The 22,409-nt window shown below is 29.8% G+C and overlaps 1 protein-coding gene across 2 annotated transcripts in view; it reads right to left on the bottom strand.

Annotated features, from left to right (window-relative positions):
- Window positions 1–17,070: 17,070 nt before the first annotated feature.
- Window positions 17,071–22,409, bottom strand: part of LOC142330671 (sialin) — a 162,683-nt gene continuing 157,344 nt past the window's right edge. For both annotated transcript variants that reach the window (XM_075376118.1, XM_075376125.1), the window contains exon 11: window positions 17,071–21,299. In XM_075376118.1, the coding sequence (XP_075232233.1) occupies window positions 21,105–21,299 (195 nt within the window). In that variant the 3' untranslated portion in view covers window positions 17,071–21,104. The remainder of the gene's footprint in view (window positions 21,300–22,409) is intronic.

The raw sequence follows: 22,409 nt of genomic DNA, 5'->3' as shown, positions 1-22,409 counted from the left end.
AAAGAGCGCTTAAAGTGGCTCAGGCTTTTCATCAAACGACCCAAATTTAAATTTTTATAAGCATTGTAATACGTTGACCCATTTAGGTTACCAATATATACTTTGTAAATTATTTTTCCGAAATAATAAATTCTTAGTAAAACGCAATGTATCCCCTTTATTTGCGGCACAAGAGAATGTACAAGGTACCAAATTATTTTAATCTATGGTAAGAAGACTTTAAAAATCCATAGTTTAACCATTTTTAATAATTTACCTTCTAAAGATCAAAAGAAAACACTTGAAAAAGAAGTTTTTAAATATTTTTTAACGGGAATTTATTAATAATTATTTTTCCTTTTATTATAAAATATTTTTTTTACCTTTTATTAATTATGTATTAAGTACATGTACTGCACATAATGTTTTTAATATTTTAATGTTTTATTTTTAATATTTTTGTACTATGTACTATGATTTGAGTTTTTTTTTTTTGTAAATAATAATCGTAATTTCTCTTTTTATTATAAAATGTATGAACTATATATTATTTATTTTTGTATTTTATATTATAATATATGTATGTATTATAATATATAATCTGCAAGAACAGCCTAAATCTAAATGTGTACATGTATTAAAAGTTATCTTTCGTAAACTTTTTTTAAATTAATTTAAGCTTATAATAATTAATTTTTTATTTAAATGCATTTAATATAATTTTATAAATTAATCTCATACTTAATTAATGTTTATTTCTTTTTGTATTACATTCTGACGCTACCTTAATTAAGTATTTGATAAAATTGTTAACTGTTTACCAAAGATATAAGTATAATTTTCATTGTATTCTTGTGTTGTATTTTGTAAATAACTTATATTCAAATTATGTTAATATTGGAACCTGCTGATAAGACTTATGTCTTACCGGTACCCTATATCGTACAATTTTATGAAAATATAAAAATAAATATAAAAAATTATTATTATTATTGTTGTTGTTGTTGTTATTGTTGTAGTGGTAATAGTAATAATAATAATAATATTAATAATAACAAAACACTTCATTCATTTAAAGTACTTGAAACATCAAAGGATAGACTCTTAACATGTAGCACTTTATTATCTGTTGTTTCAGGACATACTTTTAGCGTAAACTATACTTATCAAAACAAGCATTATTTCATATCGTTCTAGATTAAAAAAAAAAACAAACAATCTGTAACATGAGATAGATATCTTTTAAAATTATGTCATCTATCTACAGATAGAAATGTTAAATTAATTTATTTGAAATTTAAAACATTGTAAAGCTTATTAAATGAAATGCAAGAATTATTTCGATCCATGATACTTACTGTTTCTCAACTATTATTTTACTCTCAGAATTTTTCCGTTTCATTACCCTGCAAGTTCAAAAACACTTGACCACTTATGAGTAGTGAATCCATGTGAAAATTCCTAACAATTTAGAGTACGTCATTCGAGTGTCCCAATCTTTATTAATGTGTTTGTATACCGGTGTGAAAGATTTATAATAATGTTTATTTAACGTATTGTATTTTTATATTGTATTTATAATTAATTACATTTTTAATGATTAGTTCATATTTTTAGTGCTGTTAACCGCTAACATTCTTATGTTACTATTATTAGTATCTGAGTATTTCTATAATTGTAATGTATAAAATAGCTTACAATACCATCTTAGTCCATGTACTAAAACAAGATTACAGAAGGATATCCACACTGTAATAGTACAAATTTAACATTATTTTTTTCTATTTTTTTTTTAAATTTAAAGCATCGACTACCGTGGCCATTATGCACATCAGGTGGTGGTCACTTATGCACATCAGTTGATGGTCCTATGATCGCGGTTTTTGTTGTTTCTTTCCGTGGAGGGCGTTTCATCCCAACGTCCAACTGCGCATGAGTTTTCACAGGAGTAATTATTTCCTTTCGTTGACTAGATTCAATCTTTGTGTCGGTGATTCTTTCTATCATAGTCGCAAGGCTTGATGCAAGCGTGGAAAGCAGCTGCTCCACGTTAATTTTGGATGACGGAGGGGCAACAACTGCTTCAGCATATGTCGTCGTTGGTCGAGGAGTTCTACTACTAACGATTTTCTTCGCTTCAGGGTAACTTATTTTCTGCAGCGCCTTGATTTCCTGAACTGCCATCTCCAATTTATATACAGAGCAGTTTCTTGAACGACTATTATTATGATGTCCTTTGCAGTTAATGCAAACAGGAGGATCTTTACACGGATCGCCTTCATGAATTTCAACTCCGCGCACACAGATTTCTTGTCTTACACATCTGACTGCAGTGTGTCCGAAACGTTGACATTTAAAACATCACATATGCTGCGGGATAAATGCGCGCGCATCCTGACGATGAATTCCAGCGCGTACTCTTTCAGGCAAATTAGGTCGATTGAAGGTTAACACATGTGACGCAGAAGGAAGAACTTCACCATTTCTCCTCACGGTTAACCTGCGACTCGACACCTCTTCTACTATTTCCTCGTCCGTGCTATTAAGAAGGTCTCGGCAAACAACGACTCCTTTCGATAAGTTAAGTGTACTGTGCGGTTGAACAGACTAAGGGAACTCACCGATTTCCTTTATAGCTTGAAGCTTTAAGCTTTGATTATCATTTACGGTTTTGACGTACAAACCGTTAAAAGTCTTGCGAATCTCCTTAACAGGACCACCAGCACAATTTGTAATTTCTCGACCGATGAAGAATGGACTGTCTTTCTGTAAGTTTTCATTCTCTCTCGTTATCACTTGATGTCCAGGTTTTGACGCATTGCTGCTGAACAGAACTTTACGCAAATCTTTTCTAATTCTGTCAGTATCTTCCTTAATCCTTTCAGATTCCTTCCTGCATTTCCTCTTCGCTTCTGGCGAATCGGATGTTTCTAAATGAGGGTGTTTACGTGCACCCTCTGTTGGTTTGTTCAAGGTGTCCATTAGAGTTGATCCCTTCTGTAGCAAGGCTAGCCGCTGGGGTACATTCCCACTCCAGGGCTATCAACTTTGGAGGTCTGATCCGGTACTCCGACCGTCATATGTCTTGGCAGAGAGCGGATGCCCAATCCCTGTACTGACTACAGGCTCCTACTCACTGAAGCTTACAGAGCTCCCATGCACCGACATACATGGGCACCTTCACTACATGCTTGCCATGTGGACAACGGAATGGTTACACCTGCAATAACACCGACTCTGGCCGCCACATCGCCAGCTCTATGTCTGGTATAAGTCCAAATCATTTATTTGTCCATGATCTACAGGTGGCCAAAAAAATTCAATCCATCTTGGTGACCTGAAAGTGGAAGACAGGTCACCAAACAATAGAACACGTTCCGTGGAAACTATATAGCTAAACTATAGCTGGCTAACCCCGTTAGCCAGCTATATGTAATGTACCTATGTACAGCTGTTGTCGCCCTGGACGTGGAACGTAGGTGTTGTGTTCCGGACGTGGGGACTATCTAACTCAGGGCATTAATAATGTCTGTAAAATTCTGTCTGTAAAATTAATAATGCATCAATATTATTATTATTATTGTTATTATTATTATTATTATTATTATTATTATTATTATTATTATTATTATTATTATTATTATTATTATCTTCTCGATGGAGGAACTGGAGGGAGCCCTACGGTCGCTGAAAGGCAAAAAACCCCTGGTCCCAACGGTATACCGGCCGAGGTACTCAAACTAGTGGGGCGCTGCAGGCCCCGTCTTCTACTAGACATGTATAATGCATGTATGAAGGCTGGGTCTTTTAGCGCCAGGTGGAAGACCGCGCGTCTTGCGCTAATTCCCAAGGGAAAAGAAAACCCACAGTCGCCGTCCTCCAACCGCCCATTGTGTTTGCTTGGCACAGCTTGGAAGGTATTGGAGAAGCTATTAAAGAAAAGACTCCGTGACCTGAGCTGCTGGAAAAGTGTAGCCCAATTCCAAAAAGGCTGACCTGGATAGTCCTGAAAATTAGGTAGCACCTAATCAGGCTAGTATAGGAGGACTTGACCGGAAGTAATGTCTTAAACGGTTCCGGGTCGAGTCGGGGTAGAAAGGGGGGTGGTTTTAGTCGATGGTCTGCTGATGGTGATTGGATAATACCATCAGCGGGAGCCCGACACTACGTGCGTAAATGCATTTCCACCTCCCTCCGCAAAAAAAAAAAAATTATTATTAAAATTAATTATTATTATTACGAAGATACTTGTAAAAGATAATTTGCATTAGGTCTTTTCCCACATGTCACCTAGTAGAGACAAGTACTCAATTTGTGACGATGCCTTTTATGTCAAACTATAATCTTCGAGATGTTCTGTTCATAATCTTAGATCCCACCAGGCTGTCTGAAAGTATCAGAGGAGTATATTATACACAAAGAAAATGTGTTCTACTTGCATGTCTAGACGAGCTCCTTGTAACGATGACACGCCGGTTAGAAGATCTAAACTTGTTGACGACGATGGTGATACTACTTTTTCTACTTTTCCATCAAAACTAAATTCTGATTCTTTGGCACGTCTACCATCTTCTGAACTTGCCTGTAATATTTGTGATGAGTTTGTTGAGCGGTTCCGTTTGATTCTTGATGAGCGAATAAAGACTATTATTACTGATTCTTTTTCTGATCAGATAATTAAAGAAGAAAATTAAATATCTTCGTGAAAGTAATATCAGGCTCAAGGGGACTGTTAGTGAACTAATGAATGTTTTGAGATCCTCTCCAGATGATAGTATTGTTTTTGACTCCGGTAAATATAATGCTGGACGTCTATTATTCCATCTCTTTCTGTTCCATCTAACTCTACCGTTGCGGGTCATCCCTCAGATGGTGCAAGTAAGATTCCTACGGAATCCACTCAATTGTCGTGGTCTATGGCTATACGACGGAGTAGGCGGGACAGACCGCAGGTGTTGCGCACTTCAGATGATTCCGGCAAGACTGAGGTTCCAGGTGAAGGTGTCAAGAATCTGAAATCTGTCAAGTCGTAGAAAAGAATGGTTGTTCGGTCTGCACCTGACAACTCTGGGTTGGTATCCCAACGACGTAGAATGAAGCCCAGGGCGATTTTCACTAGGTTTGCACCTAATGTGACTGAAGTGGATATAGTAAATATCTTTGGTAATTATAAATTGTCTAACCTGTAAATTGTTTGTACTAGACTTAAGACTAAATATAGTACACATAACTCCTTCCATATTCTTGTCTCGGGTGATGATTTTGATTTAGTTAATAAACCTGAGGTTTGGCAGCCCGGTATTCTGGTTTTTCCCTTTTATGGAGATCTTAAGGATGAATTTAAATTTAGTAATTCTACTTCTACGGAGGAGGATGTTATACCTGTAGCCCAGTAATGAACCTTTATTATCAAAATGTAAGGGGCTTACATACCAAGTCTGGCAAGTTGTTTTCAGAGCTCAATGGCTACATCTACTTCGTTTGATTTTGTAAGGGAGGATATCTGAATCTGTGAAATGAGCTTCTTCAGTGCAATTGGTGTGATCTTCTGCTATCTTCGAACACTGAACAAGCTGCTGTTGCTTTTAATGGGGCCATATTTAATGTAATGAAGGATAACATTCCTATGAAGAAGCGTAAGTTATCTAAATATCCGATTTGGTTGTCGCCGGTTCTTACTAATGAAATAAAGGAAAAAAGAAAGGCTCATTCACGGCGTAAAAAGTCGAGTTCTCAGGAAAATTATTCTGTATTTTCTCCCCATCGATCCCGAGTGAAAAGTCTTATAAAGCGCGATAGAAATGTGTATGTTGCGGTCGTTCAGGAGACTCTCATACGTAAACCAGAAAACCTTTGGAAGTGCGTCAACAACTTTCGGAATGACCGCTTTATTTCTCCGTCTGTTTCAATTGATGGCGTCTATCAGTCTGATCCTGAGGTGATTTGTCACAAGTTTGGAGAGTATTTGCAGTCCGTCTACCAATCTTTTAGTGATAACCCTATTTCAGAGAGTATGATTCAGCATGCTGGTACTGCAAATGAAATGTCGAGGTGGCTATTAATGAGCTCAGAATTAGATCTGATGACTTCATAGCATTCCGTCTTTTATTATTAAAAGGGTTTCTGAGATAATTTCTCCAATACTAACATCGCTTTTCAATTGGAGTTTAAATTCTTCTTCTTTCCCTGACATCTGGAAACGAGCTGCTGTAACTCCTGTTGAAGGAACCAAGTGACCTAAAGAACTTCCATCCTCTATCTGTCCTTGGAGTTATTCCTAAAATTTTTGAGAAAGTATATTTTTCAAATATATTTATAAGTTCAACATCTTATTAATCCTCACCAGCATGATTTCCTGTCCAGTCATTCCGTTACCTCGAATTTGAGTTCCTTTCTTTCCACTGTCAGTCCAATCGTTGAAAATCAAAGCCAGGTTGACGCTTTGTATTCAGATTTTGAAAAGGCCTTTGATAAGCTTCCTCATCATCTCTTTCTTCGGAAATTACCTTCTTTCGGCTTTCGTCCAGATTTTATCGCCTGGATTGCTTCTTATCTTAGCCATCGTCGTTTCAGAGTAAGAGATGATGGAACAGTATCTAATGATTTCTCCATAACAACTGGTGTGCTACAAGGTCCGAATTTGGGTCCTCTTTTCTTCGTCTAATCTATCAATGACATTTCTTGTAGTTTAGATTGCCAGTATGAGATATTTGCTGATGATGTAAAGATTTTCATTCTAATATGCAAATATGAGGATTTGCAACTTCAGAAATGTCTTGAAGTGGTCATTGCTTGATCTATGAATAATCATATGTCTGAATATTAATAAGGCATCGCTGATATCCTTCTCAAGAAAGACCAATCAATCCTTCTTCAGGGACAGTGTTAATGGTATTCCTATTAGTCAACTGAGCAGTATACTAGATCTTGGGGTTTTACTTGATGGCAAGTTGTTGTTATTTGGACATCTTGACAGTATTGTGTCAAAGGCACGGAGGAATTTGGGATTAATAAAGTGGATCTGCCGGCGGTTTTTTTTTGTTGATGCATTTGTGGGTAATACCTTGAATATTGCGTTATTTGGAACAGAGAGCGTGCCTACACTGATAATATGATTGAGAATGTTCAGAGAAACTTTATTTACTGGATGTCTCGCAAGTTCCCTTTCCTTGGCAATCTCGGCGATATATTTCAGGAGTTGAAGCTAGATCCTTTAAGTTTGAGAAGAAAGAGAGTTGATCTTTTATTCTTTTATAACTTTCTACATAATCGCAGTAGTATAAATTTTGAAATTGGGTTAAAAGTACCAGCATATTCTTTAAGAACAGTTAACGTATTTTTGCATCCGGCAGATAATTCTATTGCGCCTGACTCCAGATGTCTCAAAATTGCCAATTGCTTTGTACATGAGCTGGATTTCTTTGCAGGAGAGAAGAGTTTCAGTAAGATGGTAGAGGTGGTGGTCTGATTTTCTTACCGCAAGTTCTTTTCTTGAAGTATGTTTTTTTTTAAATTTTTTGTGAATTGTGACTTGAAATTGTAATTATTACTTCCACTGTTGTGAATTTGAATTTGTAATTATTATTAGTAATGTACTCTGAGTTTTATGTATTTAATTTTTTTTTTTTAATTTATATGTGAACTGTTGACATAACTGTTGACATAACTATTGTAATGATATTGTAATTATTGTATGTGTTTTTGTGTAATATTGTGCAACATACGAAGGTTTTATATAGCTGTTCTGTTGCACAAACAAAACAAATAAACAAAAATTGTTATTATTATTTATATATATATATAATAATTATTTATATATATATATATATATATATATATATATATATATATATATAATGAAATAAGTAATATATATATTGATATATATATATATATATATATCAATATTTAAATTTAATACCTCTACTTTTCAAGTATAGCATAAATATAACGGTGCAGTGAGTTAGTGAGGCTACACAAAATTTAATTTTTATTCTGGAATTCATATTCATGTAATCTAATTGAGGTTCCAGTATTTCTACAGTATGAAATTATTTTTATAACTGATTACTACAGATATGAAAATACTAATCAAGTACCATATTTATTTTTTTAATCAGTTTTGATATGATTTAATGAGTTTACATTTCTGAAAATGAGCTTAAAAAATTAGTTTACACAATATTTATAAAATTCTAATAACCTAGAGAAATGTCAGGAACATTATACATTTTCATCTTAAACAAATATAAAATAGAATTTCCAATCCCTACCGGCTTTCCTGATAAAATAATATACTTTTAGTTTGCAGATTCTGCTTCATACATAAATTCAGCTTCATGAATTGCAAATCTAATTCTGTCTGTTGTCACTTCAACTTTTTTTCAGGTACAGACTTCAGTAACTTAGTTTCAACAGATGGATGTATGATGAGTATATTCATAGTGTAATTCTGTACTAGCACACACATATAAAATATGATTATACATAATCTTTTGCAGCAAAACAATATCTTAAGCTACCTTTCAAAAATACATGTATATTTTATATATTCTCTTAACATGAGTATACTATAAGTACACGCATCCTCCAATGTACATACATTACAGAAAATACTGTTTTCTCTAAAAACAAATTAATCCAGATATGTAATCTGACAGCCATTAAAAATTATTATTAATCTGATGGTTAGTAAATAATGATTGCTGATATGAGGTTTTAGTCTCACGAACAATAAGGCAAACTCAGAAATAATTAGCAAAGCCATGAAACTTGGTACCAATGTTATTCATGCTTGGAAGAATTGAGGTAAAGTTAATTTCTAGGATGAAATGAATATTTCATATTCTAGAAGATATTTATTAAAACAATTTTTTTAAATTTATTATCCATGTTTACAAATTCATTTACAATGACTCAGATACTAAACATGAATCTCTGTAGATTTAATGTTTTAAGCTGTTTTTAATAAACTGTTGTGTATAAGCTGTACATAGAAAATAGTGAATGTGTGTGTATATATATATATATATATATATATGTGTGTGTGTGTGTGTGTGTGTGTGTGTGTGTGTATGTGTATATATATATGTGTGTGTGTGTGTGTGTGTGTGTGTGCTTTTAATAAAGATTAAGAAAAGAATTGATTATTTAAAAAAAATAAGTAAAGAGCTTAAAAATAATTCTGAGCTTAGAAAATAAGTTGCTCAATTGATATCCTAGATGATTATTCTTAATTCCAAAGATTGGTCTAAAAGGAAGGTGGGTTCAGTCTAAACAAAAGAAATATTTAGACTTTGACTGACTAAAAAGCTTATATGAATTCAACTAACTAGTTTTATGCAATCATATTTAGGAAAATAGAAACTCACAGAAACATAATTATCATTTTCATAATGAAAATGGTTTTCCTTGATTCGTAAAAATAAACTTAAAAGTTATAGTTCTTTTTTATCCACATAAATAACAAATAGTTTTTAATAAACTCATTTTGTAATACATATGTAAAATAAAAATTTTGTGAATTTGGGTTTGTTTGTAACAGCATCACATCGCGAACCAACTGACCAATTGCTTTCAAATTTTCAAGATATGTTCGTATCATCCCAGGGGAGGTTTTAAGCTATAGATCAAGGTGCTAGTTCCCTTGGGGTTTAAGATATTAAATTAAATATGAATATCATTAAAGAAACAAATATGGATTCTTTTAGTTCAGTATATTTCTGCCACCATGCCAACAGAGATGTATTGAAATAAAATGACTAATATTTTCTTTAATAAATATTTGTAAAATATTTAATATTATCATAATCATGAGGATAAAGAATAGGTTGGGGGTACAGGGGTGGAGACCCTGGCTGTGTTGTTACATGAGTGAAGCGAACCCTGTCCAGCTACAATGCATATATTTCTAAATTTACTTGTTTTAATAATTTTATTTATTTATTTTTTGTATGTAATTACATTTTTTTATTGTTAAATTTACAAATATTTGCCTAATATCTTGATAGAAGCATTGTAAAGGGAAACCTCCTTCTATAAACTGGAAGTTTGACTATTACCTTTCAGATCTAGATTTTCATTCTCAAGAGTAAACTTATCTTTTAGATGACATTATAAAATGGTTTCATAGTCACAATAAACATCATGGATTGAAGGAATGTTACTTCTGTTTTTTAAAATTAACCAATTACCAAACATTTTTATCATATAGCTGCCACTGATACTCTTCATGTGTAGGTGAGACCTTTTACCAGTCATCTTGAGGCTAAGTGGATTTGTTCACAGCTGGAAATTTCTGTAGTTCTGTAGATGATATCAGTTGTTTGTCACACATTATCAGATTGTCTGATGAAATCCATTTTCATTTGAATGATTTTGTTAAAAAGAGACATTTCCAGTATGAGCCAAACAAGATTCCAATTAGCTTCACTGGTATCCACTGCGTAGAGACAACATAACACTTTGGTAAGCTGTATCAATGTTAGTACTCATAAAATCTTCATAAATTTTTACTTTTTGTGAAATTAATCTCACTCTTTAATAATCTTTTAATGTTTGAGAATGATGAGATCTTTTTTAAAAACAAAATTCTTTTTAAAATCTTCAGCTCCATCAGTCTCTTTTTCAAAAAAACAGAACAACAGTGTGATACACTTAATCACGTGGATTTACAGCCCTTTCTTTTTTAGACTGGTGGCAGTGACAAACTATATTTAAGAAATGAGAAGTTCTTATAACAAGAAGGTCATCATTCTCAAAAGAAAGTAAGGCCTGCAACAACTATTCATGATGACACAGTACATACACATTACATCCTCCACAGTAGTGAAAATGTTGCTTGTTACAAATTTGCAAAACACTCACATGACGGTGAGTTTCATCCAACAACTGTAGGTGTGAAAGAAATCTTTATCCTTGTAATTTTTACCTTCATCCACTGATGGAATTCTTTCTAAAATGTTGTTTGCTTGGATATTCTTGCACCTGTAACTTGTAAGAATGACAATTAATGATTTTTTTTATTTTTACACGTTTCCTGAAAGTTTATTTTAATTAAGGATTGTTTCCGCCATTTTGGTTCATAAATTAAGTTGATATGCATATGCATATATAGGTTTGATGAAAAAAGAGAGGGAGGTAAAGAAAAAATGCAAGCTTGCCACAATCACTGAGGAGTGGGACATTTTTATTGAGAATGTAAGGTGAACATGTTTTATTTCATGGCAATGTTACAGCAGTACCTTGCAAAGCTAATACCTAACATATAGCCACGTTGATACCAACAATTCATCCGGATAGTGCAATGAACCAGATAGTTGAAGAAACCAGAGATAATTATGACTTACAATGATACAAAAGGGAGTGTCGATACATTTCATCAAATGAGTCAGAAACCCCGGTCAGACATGTCATTTTCACACAATGCAAATCATTTATCTCATCCTCTGAAGCAATAACTAATGGTGGTCCTGGAGGTTAAAAAAGAAAGAAAAAAATTTCAGAATATGAACTGTTGGTGAAAAACTAAATGGTGGCTGCTGTGTTTCTTTTATAATATGGTAAATATAGTAAGAAAATGCTATGTACCAACACAGGTAAACATAGGCAAACATAGGTAATATATTTACACAACTTCTGTAGAACTGCCGCCAGTGTCGATGATACACAAAAACCTCTAGAACGGTTACAGTTCATTCTAAAATTTCACAAACTGTCATTACGGTGGCTGAAAAGAAGATTGAAAGAAAATAGTAATTTTTCTTCTGAACTGAAAAAAGATCTGCATAAAGTTTTGAAGATTCAGAAAAATCTAGTTGAAACCGCAGATCAACAAGTGTCTCAAAAATGTTTCAGTTTTTGCAACAAAGAAAAAAGAATGATGACAACATACTGTGGCGCAGTGAATGTCAAACAAAAATATGCTCTTAGGGTCGCTAAACAAATGTATTTTTCTGTGTTTTTTGACTATATTTGTAATTTGTTCTATTTAATGTTCCTATCCGATAGTTGTTCTTCTTATTGTAATTTTTTTATTTATAGAGAAATAAAATGTTATAAATATTAGACTAATTTACAGTTTTTAAAATGTTGATTTACTTTTTAAATAATCTTTGATTTTTTTTCACTAATATTTGTTTGTATTATAAAATATTTTAGGATTGTCAAATATAAAGAGTGAAAAACAAAAAACAAAGTGTAGCATAGAATATAGTTATGATATAACCTTTTCCACATTTTTTTTTTTACTATTTCATTATGAAGTGTATACATGTAATTTAATTACAAGTATGTATTATTTTTATTATGTTTCAATTAGTAATGCAATTTTATTATTAAATCAACTTATTTTCAGTTATTGTGCTGCTTTTATAAACCATGTAAATTTTACGTAACCCTAGTAATAAGCATCTTTTAAATTGTGCCAGTGTTCTAGTGTTAATTATAAATTAATATTAACATTTTATTTACTTTTGTTATTTCATTACGAAAAATAAAAAACAAAACATGTTTTTTCTTTGTAGATATAATGAAATATTAGTCTTTCATATTAATAAATATATAATTTATAAATTTATCCTTTATTGGATATTTATATTATTTTTAAAAAAAAATCTTATTAACTATAAAATTCATAAAACATTAATTGCAATCCAATTAAAATTTATAATAATAATAATAAAATTGCAATTTGTATTCTAATTAATTAATTTTAAATGTATGATTTAACTTAGCAAACTATGTAGATAATTTTAAAATTAATTTTTTGAATATATAATCGATGTATACCAACTTATTTTAATGTAATTAACCAATCATTTCAAAATGAATTAATTAAACATAAATAACTTCAAATGAAAATGTCACTTTCTGTAAAATACATAATAAAATCAATTTGGGATCTCAACTTCAGACTTAATTTGAACCGAGAACCGCCAGATAAAAGGCAGAGGCACTACCTCACACTGAAGATCGGTGAATTTTATAATAAAATGTTTCTTACTAAACTTACTTTAATATTAATTATAAAATTTACCACATAGTAAATATTATTACATTATAAAAATTACTCCCTAATAAAACTTCTGGCAAATCAGATTTAGTATTAGTTAGGTGATAGAAAACAGAGTTTTGTGTTTACAATAATTCATTATGATTACTGGATCAATTTTTTAAATCACATTCTAATGCCATTATTAAAAAGTTAACAACACTATAAATTCTGGAATCAACAGATTTGATTAATAAAAATTTTTAGAAAATTATAATATTGAATTAAACATTTGTTGTGATAATGGGATAAATATAGTGTAAATGACCTTTTATTTAAAATAAAAACTTAATCATCCAAAATTTATCTTGTGATTCTTCCAATTAAGATGTGTTTGAACTACTAGAAATTTAAATAACTAGAACATAAATTTCTTTGTAAGAAGAAAATCTCCACTTAATTTCTCATAAGTTTCATGTCTTCAGACTCTGAAGTAATAATTATCTTTAATTATTAAGGCATGATTTAAGCTAATCAAAAAAAAAAACATGTACCACATCCTTTTTCATTTAACCACATAAAAATTAACATTTATTTATCTTACATTTTAGACCAGTTTTCATCTACTTAAATATGAAATGTTCTCTTCCATTCTTGAACTCCAGACTTAATGAAAATTGATAAAAAAAAACTTATTTCTACATTTCATTTTTTATGAATAAATGAGTTTTACTCTGGTCTTAAGCATGTCTGAGTAGAGTAAGAAATACAATGGCAAGGTCAGAACGGTAACGGTATATTACCCATAGTTTAAATTTTCCCATTTAAACTATATAAGAATTTAATGGATTATCTGACAAGCTCATGGGCATAGTCAGACACACACAATCTTTATGTGTTTACTATTCTTTTTAATACTCTTTATGTAACTAATGCTCTACAGCCTTTAGTGAGTTTTGGCCTTCATTATAAATCACTTCCAAGTTTACTTGTTATTAAATATCTTTCCCATCCATTATTACAAAATATTCAGTAACTTAATAAATTTCTTTCTTTCCTGGCAGACTCTCACCCTCTTCTTTTGGGACTGATGGATTACATGATTCCGCTCACTTAATCCAGTAGTCCTTCCACGCCTAGAAAAATATTTCATCCTCTTTTGGAATGGCTACCAACAGTCCTGCTCTTTGTTCATTGTTACTCCTTCCAGCTGTCAAATGTGGATCCTGGGGAACAACCAGTAATTACAAGAAGCCAGATAAGCCGCATGTGGAAGTAAGGAACCTGACTTGAATGTTGTTAATGATATTAGGTTTTTTTGATATTGGTTGCTGGCAATGTATTGATACACTAATCATTATCAACTGAAGTTTAGCCATTTTGAAAATTCTTATATCACTCTTTTTAATTTGTATAACCTCCATAATAAACTTCATGAAATGTTGCTTAACGTTATGAAATATTTAATTTAGGATATCACAAAGCTTTTCACAGAACCTGATGCAGTATGTTTTTGAGCATGATTCATCAATATACACAAAAACACAATAAGCATCTGTTACACTAATACGTACAACTGCTGGTTAACAACTGATGCATTTTATGACATTACAAAAAACATGCATGGACTAAATAGGTAGTTCTAGTGCAAGTTAATAAGTTTTACCACTCACATTCAAATAGTTTTCAAGAAAACATATATGGCTGGATACTTTTTAAACAGACCTCATACATAGTGCAACAAAAATAGCCTCAGTTAATAAGTAAAAAGAAGAAAAACACTAGACAATTAAAAATTGGCATTGATATTTATTTTTATTTATTCTTTCAGGAACTAATGATCTAAAATTATAACAAATATCAAAAACAGTTTTGGGGTACAGAAAAAGAAGAAAGTTTCATTTTTTGTAAATATTTAAAAAAATAAGTATTTACTTATTCATAATGGAATTTTTTTTTAATTTTTCTTAGATGAACCAAATAGAAATTACAGATTTTAATATTTTTACTTAATTCCAGAGTTAAGGGATTTTGAAAGTTCCTTATTCTTTAAGCACAAAAAGTACTTTCAAGCTAAGTATGAAATAAATGACACCAGTTTAGATTTCAGAAAGTAAAGTATAAATGGTAATTTAATTTTATCTGAGAATTATTTTTTGAAACATCATAAAAAGCATAACCACATCTTTTATTGTTGAAATTTATGTCTGAACTCAGAACACTATCTATTATCTTGATATATGAGTGAAGTAAATATTCTTATTATTTTCTGAATTTGTTAATTTTTAATATTTACATTTAGAAAAATATATATACTTGGTTCTGTAATTAGGTTTATAACACATAAATCTAATGTTACATAGTACAATTAATACAACAGTAACATTTATATCTTTGTAAAATTTCAATTATTGGACTTCAAACAAAAACAGTTGAGCCTAAGTATAGTTATCTATAAAATAATTGAGGTAATTTAGCTGAGTAATAATATTTTGCACAGAAGAGCTTTAATTATTGTGCAGTGCAGTACATATTTTTATTTTATTTTTTTTTTTTATTTCAGTATATTTTACTCCAGATGAAATTTTTTGGCAACAAAACAGTTACATAAATAAAAAGTATAAAATAATCTGCAACACTTCTGGAAAAACTATGCAATATGTATCTATTTTAAATATTTCTTCCTTGAATAAAAGAATCAAAATAATTTAATACATTATGCGCACAATAATAATAATTTAATAAATTATGCATTTCTGTTTTCTTGGATGACGATGTCAATGAAGTATTTGTAAAAAAAGCTTTTAGAATCTCTGGTTATAATATGGTCTTTACTTGATGTTCAGCTATCATAGGAATCAAACTGAATCCAGCTTAAAACAATCTGCTATAATATGAGCAGATTATATGATGGAGGAGACTATTTTAAAGTAAAGAATCATGAAAATATGTATAAAATAAGGTTTTTAAAAAAGTAGTTTTCAAAACTTAACTCTGTCAGGTTTTGAAATAAACAACCAAACAAAAAATCAAAATAAGAAATGTTTATATGCTACATAAACTATATTTTTTGTAGAATACTAATTTCTGCAGATATTTATAAAAAAAATAAATTTGCTTCCCTTTCTATCTATTCTAAAACTACTACTGTAACCAACCATGCTCTGAAATCATTGATTCATAAAAAAATAGGTAAAAGTGAAAATCTTTGATAATTTTTATAATTCTATTACTTTTTTACTTCTTTATTTTCTATTATTACTAAATTGGCACTCACATACACACATGCACATACATGTGCAAGCATGCAAACACACACGTGTGCACATGATAAATGATGAGAAGGAAAATAAATATATATCACAAAACAAAATATTTTTTTTATAAAAATATATTATATTTATGCATTTACTTACTGTAAATTAATATTTGTCTCTTCACAAATTACAACAATGAACTCTTTTTAAGAATTTACAATTTGTTTACAACATTATAAATATTCTGCCTTTTTTATGGTCTGATTAATTCTATTAATAACTTCATTAACAAAATAATATCAATATTTTTAAACACTAAAAATTAAAGAGCAAATTAATTTAACAAATTTTTCCTTTTACAGCTAAGAGCAGTAATTAATTATGAAAATATTTAATAATGTAATATTATACAGTTTCTATTTTGGAAAACAACAGAAGTATAAAATAAATCTAAAGTGAAAAATGTTATTTTCATAATATTAATATTAAAAAATAAATTATAAGCAAGTAAATGGGTTTTATACTGTAAAGAATACTGATAAGACCTTGGAATGAAAAAATACATCAATCCCATCAAACACAGCTTCACTGTAAAACACTCCAAGTCCTCTAGGTATAAATGTTTAAAAAAATAATCTTAATTTTGAATGATCTGTCATAATTGGCAGATATGAATGTGTTATTTGGCAATTTAAATTTCTTGAACTTTTGGAAATAGGACTTTATAGGGTATTTCTTATTGCACTCATTAAAAACAGGAATATCTGATGAACAGGTTTTGGGAGAAACAAACAATTTAACCAGTTGTACACCATCCATATTTTGAAAACAGGAAGAAACATGCAAGATAAAATGTATTATTTTATTACTTTTTTTTACAAAATAAAAAATAAAAAAATAGTTTTTTACAAAATTCATTATTAATTTAAAACCAAATAAAGTAATTTTCTTTCAAAGATTATCATGAATTATTTTTCAAATCATTTTGTGGCTATATTCTCAATACATTTTTTAACTTATATTAAAACACACTTTCTAAACCTCTGTTGAGAGGTTTAAAAATAATTAACAAAGATCAATAAAACAATGTAAAAATAACTCACTCTAAATAAATTGAATTACTTTCATAATCTTTTCTTTTTCTATTACCTTTGATTAGCAACATTATTCACAAAGGATTTATTACAACTGTTCTAAAAGACCTTTTAAAAACATAGTTTTGTGTATTTAGAAAGAAAATTACTTTTTTTTTAAATTTGTTTTTTAAAAAGTCTAAATCACATTTCATTACACTAATCAAGAAATATAATAATAGTTATATTAATTATTTCTATACTACAGATACTTTTATGGTGGTTTGACAGATAAACTTTTCCATAAATGTAAGTCAAACTTGTCTAAGTCAAAAGGTACTTGAAAATTGAAACTCAGTTAAACGTACTTTCAATATTAACATTTTATACAGTCTACATTAACTATGAATAAACTTCATAAAACAATGTAATAGTCAAATTTATTTTATTTGAACAGACAATATATTGTGTGATGCATACGTTTTATGACTAACTCTTCTGTATTATGATTCATTGCATGTAACATAACAGTTGAATTTCATTTATTATAAGTTAATGAAGGACATTATATGTTGCAAATTTAGGCTACTACTGTGTTAGGCTAGCTAAATGTTTTGCCCCAGGTTGTAATTTTAAAATATCTATCTTTAATATTTTAAGGCTTATAAAGTTATTTAGAAACATTCTGAAAAACAGTGAGTAAAGAAACAACATATAATTAAAGCTGAAGAAGAATGGTGTAGAATTATATACAGATGCATAAAAGAATGATATACAGAATTAACAATAGTTTATTCACAGATGTTCTAAAAAAGTTGTTATTTATTCATTTACTCTTAAGAAATGTGTTTAAATTGTTGACAGAGTACCAAAATATTTATTAGATAAAATTCTCATGGTATACAAAAAATGACTGTGTAGTATTTAGTGAAACTTTAAGTCACAAATACAGGCAGTAGATAACAATAGTTTATAATGCATATTCCATTTTTTGGATTTTTTTTTTTACTGACACTAACGTATTCACCAATTCAATAGCTCCATAATACACTGTCATTGTTACTGATGCAAAAAAATTTCATTAACATCAAATTTGGGGTTAATCAGATGATTTACTAATCTGATTGACCACAACAAACAGTTTTTTTGGACCAAATTAAAATACTGTTCAATAACTTATACAATGAAGCTTAACTTAAAACTACCTAACGAAAAGCATACGCTAATAAAAATTTATGATGCTATACTTCATATAATTAACAACACAAGTATATTTTTCTCTTTCTGTATAAACAAGGTTTTACAATTTTTTTTTTAACAAAAAAAAAATTGTATGTTTCTGATGAACAGAAACATACAATTTGAACTGAATTCTTAATACTGCTCTGTTTTGGATTATTTTCTACACATTATTTCACGTCTTCCACATTTATCATCAAAACTAAACTCTTCCTAGCCATTTTCTAAATTCAGACTAGTATAGAAAAAATTGGAAGTTCAAATAATCTAACAAGTATAAAATTAACAGTATGCTCACTGCTCTGTCTTTCTTACACAAAGTAATCCTGAAGTTTTTCAAAATTGTTACTTTTGTAATAATTAAGGAAAGGTTATTTAAACATTTTTTTTTTTTTGGAAAAGTTTATTCCAATGCATGTTTCTGTGTTAATTAGCACACCTTTTTAATGAAGTTGCTAGTAGTGCAGTTTGTTAATGATACCGATGTTCATTTTTTATTAAAAAAATTTTGTTTTTGTAAAATTTTTAATCTTATAAATCTCACATTCTTCAAGTGTGTTGAGATGTTGTTATTAATGATCTCAACAAATCTGAACAATAAGAAATTATTATTACATAACATTTGACAAAAACAAAAATTCATTAAAGAAAAATCACAAAATATCAAATATATTTTTCCAATATATATACTCACATGTTTCCTAACCTTCTGAAGACAAGAAAAATCTGACGTTTAATATTGAACTATGTAAAGAAGAAAGTATTTATATCTAGATATCTTTTAAGTTAAAAATATAACTTTTAATTTTCTTTTTGGCACTACAGCATTGTATTAAGAATTCACAAACTGAGTTCAATTGATTTTCCTATTTTTAAACAGACCTATACTGGAAATGTTTTATCGTACAAAAACATTTAAAAAGACATAACACACTAAGATTAAAAATATAATAAAGATAATATAAAATGTTTTCAAGATTTTTTACTTAATATCTTAGCACATTAATAGTTTGTCAAACTAATATCTTAGCTTTGCAGAATTCTTATTATTTCTCATTTCTCTTAAATAATATATACTTCAGAAGTATGTTGATACCAAAAAATTATACTTGTATAAATAAAAATAAAATTTCATCAACTTGATAATTATCTTAAAAACAAAATTTCCTTTCAATTTAAATTCTACGAAAAACTAAAATATTCATGGACCACAAAAAATTACTTTATATGAAGTAAAACAAAAAATAAACAGGAATATTTGAAATGTATAATGGCAGCTGTGTACAGTTTGTATCACTGCTTTATGCAGACGCAACCTTGCCATTCAGTCTATGGAGCAGTGGAACGGTCAGCAGCATACTTTCGCCATAAAAATGTTTCACAAAACCAATGATATTTTGGAAGGTGCACAGAGGGAGTTCCAACACATTGCAATTTAGAGTGTGTCTCATCAAAACACATGATAAAAATGGGGATTATAAACTTTGAAGAGACTGGATTTGGTCTGAAAAAGAAACCAACAAGACAACCAAGAAGTGCTCATACTCCATAAAATACAGTACATGTTTCACTCATAAACAGCCCATGGCATTCAATTTCTAACAACGACTGTCACATTAGATTGGTATGCTCATATGTTGCAATCTTTTGTTACACCTGCATTGAACAATTAAGCATCAGCATGAAGCCTGACTTCAACAGACGGTGTGATGTCACAGACTACAAGGTAATCAATGGCAGCTGTGCAAGAATTATTAGATAACTCTGTCATCTCAAGAATCTGTGGTATTCCCTGGCCCCCAAGATCACCAGATTTATCAGTTTTTGATTTTTTCCTTGTGGGGATACCTTAAGAGCGTGGTCTATAAGAGTTGACCAAAAACACTGGGTGAATTAAAATAAACTAATTCAAAAAGAAATTCATGGCATTACACCTGAGATTAACAGCGAGCAGTAGGGAACCTCAACAGCAGATTGGCAGAGTGCATAAATAGAGTAGGACACCATCTACCTGATGTAATTTTAAAACTGATATTAGGTATTTTGATAATTTAATGTTTTTTATTTTTATATGTATTATATCTTTTAATTGTAATGGTTAGGTTTCTGTCAATAAATTTTTTTTGATACATTTTTCAAAAGTTCCTGTTTTTTGTGTCACCTGTAGTATTGTATTTTTAAATATCGGATACTGGCATTAAATTTTTAAATATTGGATACTAGCGCACATAAAATGCTACCTTAAGAGAAAAAACAATATCTCATTTATCTTCAAAGTCAGATTCTTGAGAAATAGATCAAACAATATGGTAATTTCATAATCAAACTGTGTTTAGATTAAGTACTTAAGAGTGAATATTTGTTCCAATAACAGTATTAACAAACAGGAATAAATAAACTATGCTCTTATAACAAATAGCGCAAAATAATACACTGGCGAGACTAATAATACAAATTTTTGGTAATGCTTCAAATTTATAAAGCAGTCCCAAAAAATTAGATTAAAATAAGCCATTGCACAGCAATGAGTTACATAAATTTAGATAATACAATTTAAATCATTATCTATTTCTTTTTTAGGGGTATTGTTTCCTTATTCTTTATTGTCAGTTCAACATCATTTTTTCTTTCAGTTTGTGGGGCAGCTGGAGAATTCCAGGACTGAAGCTTTCCTGTTCCAAAAATCAAAAACGTAAGACCTCCAATTGTATATGTTGCAGCCAGAACACCAAAAACTTTCTGCCACTGACCATATGTTTGCTGCAAAATAAAATTAACCAACATTTATGAAAAAGAGAAAGTTCTCTTTTTTATGAGGATTTCTAGTTTAGAAGAAATAAAAATTAATGAATTGCAAGTTAAAAAGAAAATAAAAGTTCTTGTAAATAAATACTATTAGAAAATTCCATATATTAAAGTTTATCACTCTTAACATTCTACTTCATTGTAATTCTTTTAACCCCGTGGTATCTTTGTGATCAGCTATAACAACAAACATTAAACTGATATTGAATTAGATAATTTTAATTCCAATCAGAACTGTAGTTACTTTTACTTCACTTGAATGCCCATGGTATCAGTTTACTTGTGTTGAGATTCAATTAACAACCATTTAAAGACTGCTTAGCTGAAACTACCAAAAGCCTTCGTAGTGTTAAGAGTTCACAGGCTGTTGATTCACAGACTGCTGTGATGAAGTATAATCTTAAAGAATGAAATTATAAGATTTGATAAGATAACACTAGCTATAGAAGTTACCTTTTTCTGGTAATAACTTACTACCACTACTAGTTCTATGTGTGGTTAACATCTCATTGATCTAGGTAATTTAAATTTAAAATCCTTTTTCTCACTTCTTTTTAGCTTTATAACATAATATATTCATTTAGACAATGTGTGAAAATATATATATATTTTTTTTTTAATAATAAAAGAAAATAAACAAAATATGTCATATGATTTTCATATAAATTTAGTTAAAAATCACGACAGCTGTTTCAGTACACAGTAACATTCCTCAGATATAACAAACAGAATACAATCTAGATCATCTCTTGAGTAATCTGTTTGTAACATCTGAGAAGGCCACTGCGTACCAAAATAGTTATGATTTTTTAAATAAATTTTTGTAAAAATTAGATAACATGTATTTTTTTATTTTCTTTTGTTATAATGGATTTTCATCAAGTAACAACTTCAACCATCAGTTATCTTAAAATAATGCTGGAAGTGTTTTATTTGACATTTACAAAAACTATAGAACTCAACCTCTTCCCCCATGAAGTATATGAGGTATTCATCAATTGCGGAACTATTAAAATGAACATAAGTTCACTTAATCTTCAACAAGAATTTTTATTAGCACTGAAA

This window comes from Lycorma delicatula, chromosome 1, assembly GCF_047948215.1.
Source record: "Lycorma delicatula isolate Av1 chromosome 1, ASM4794821v1, whole genome shotgun sequence".
Lineage (NCBI taxonomy): Eukaryota > Metazoa > Arthropoda > Insecta > Hemiptera > Fulgoridae > Lycorma > Lycorma delicatula.
The sequence above is the reverse complement of the archived record's forward strand: the minus strand, read 5'-3'. Positions and strand labels throughout refer to the sequence as shown.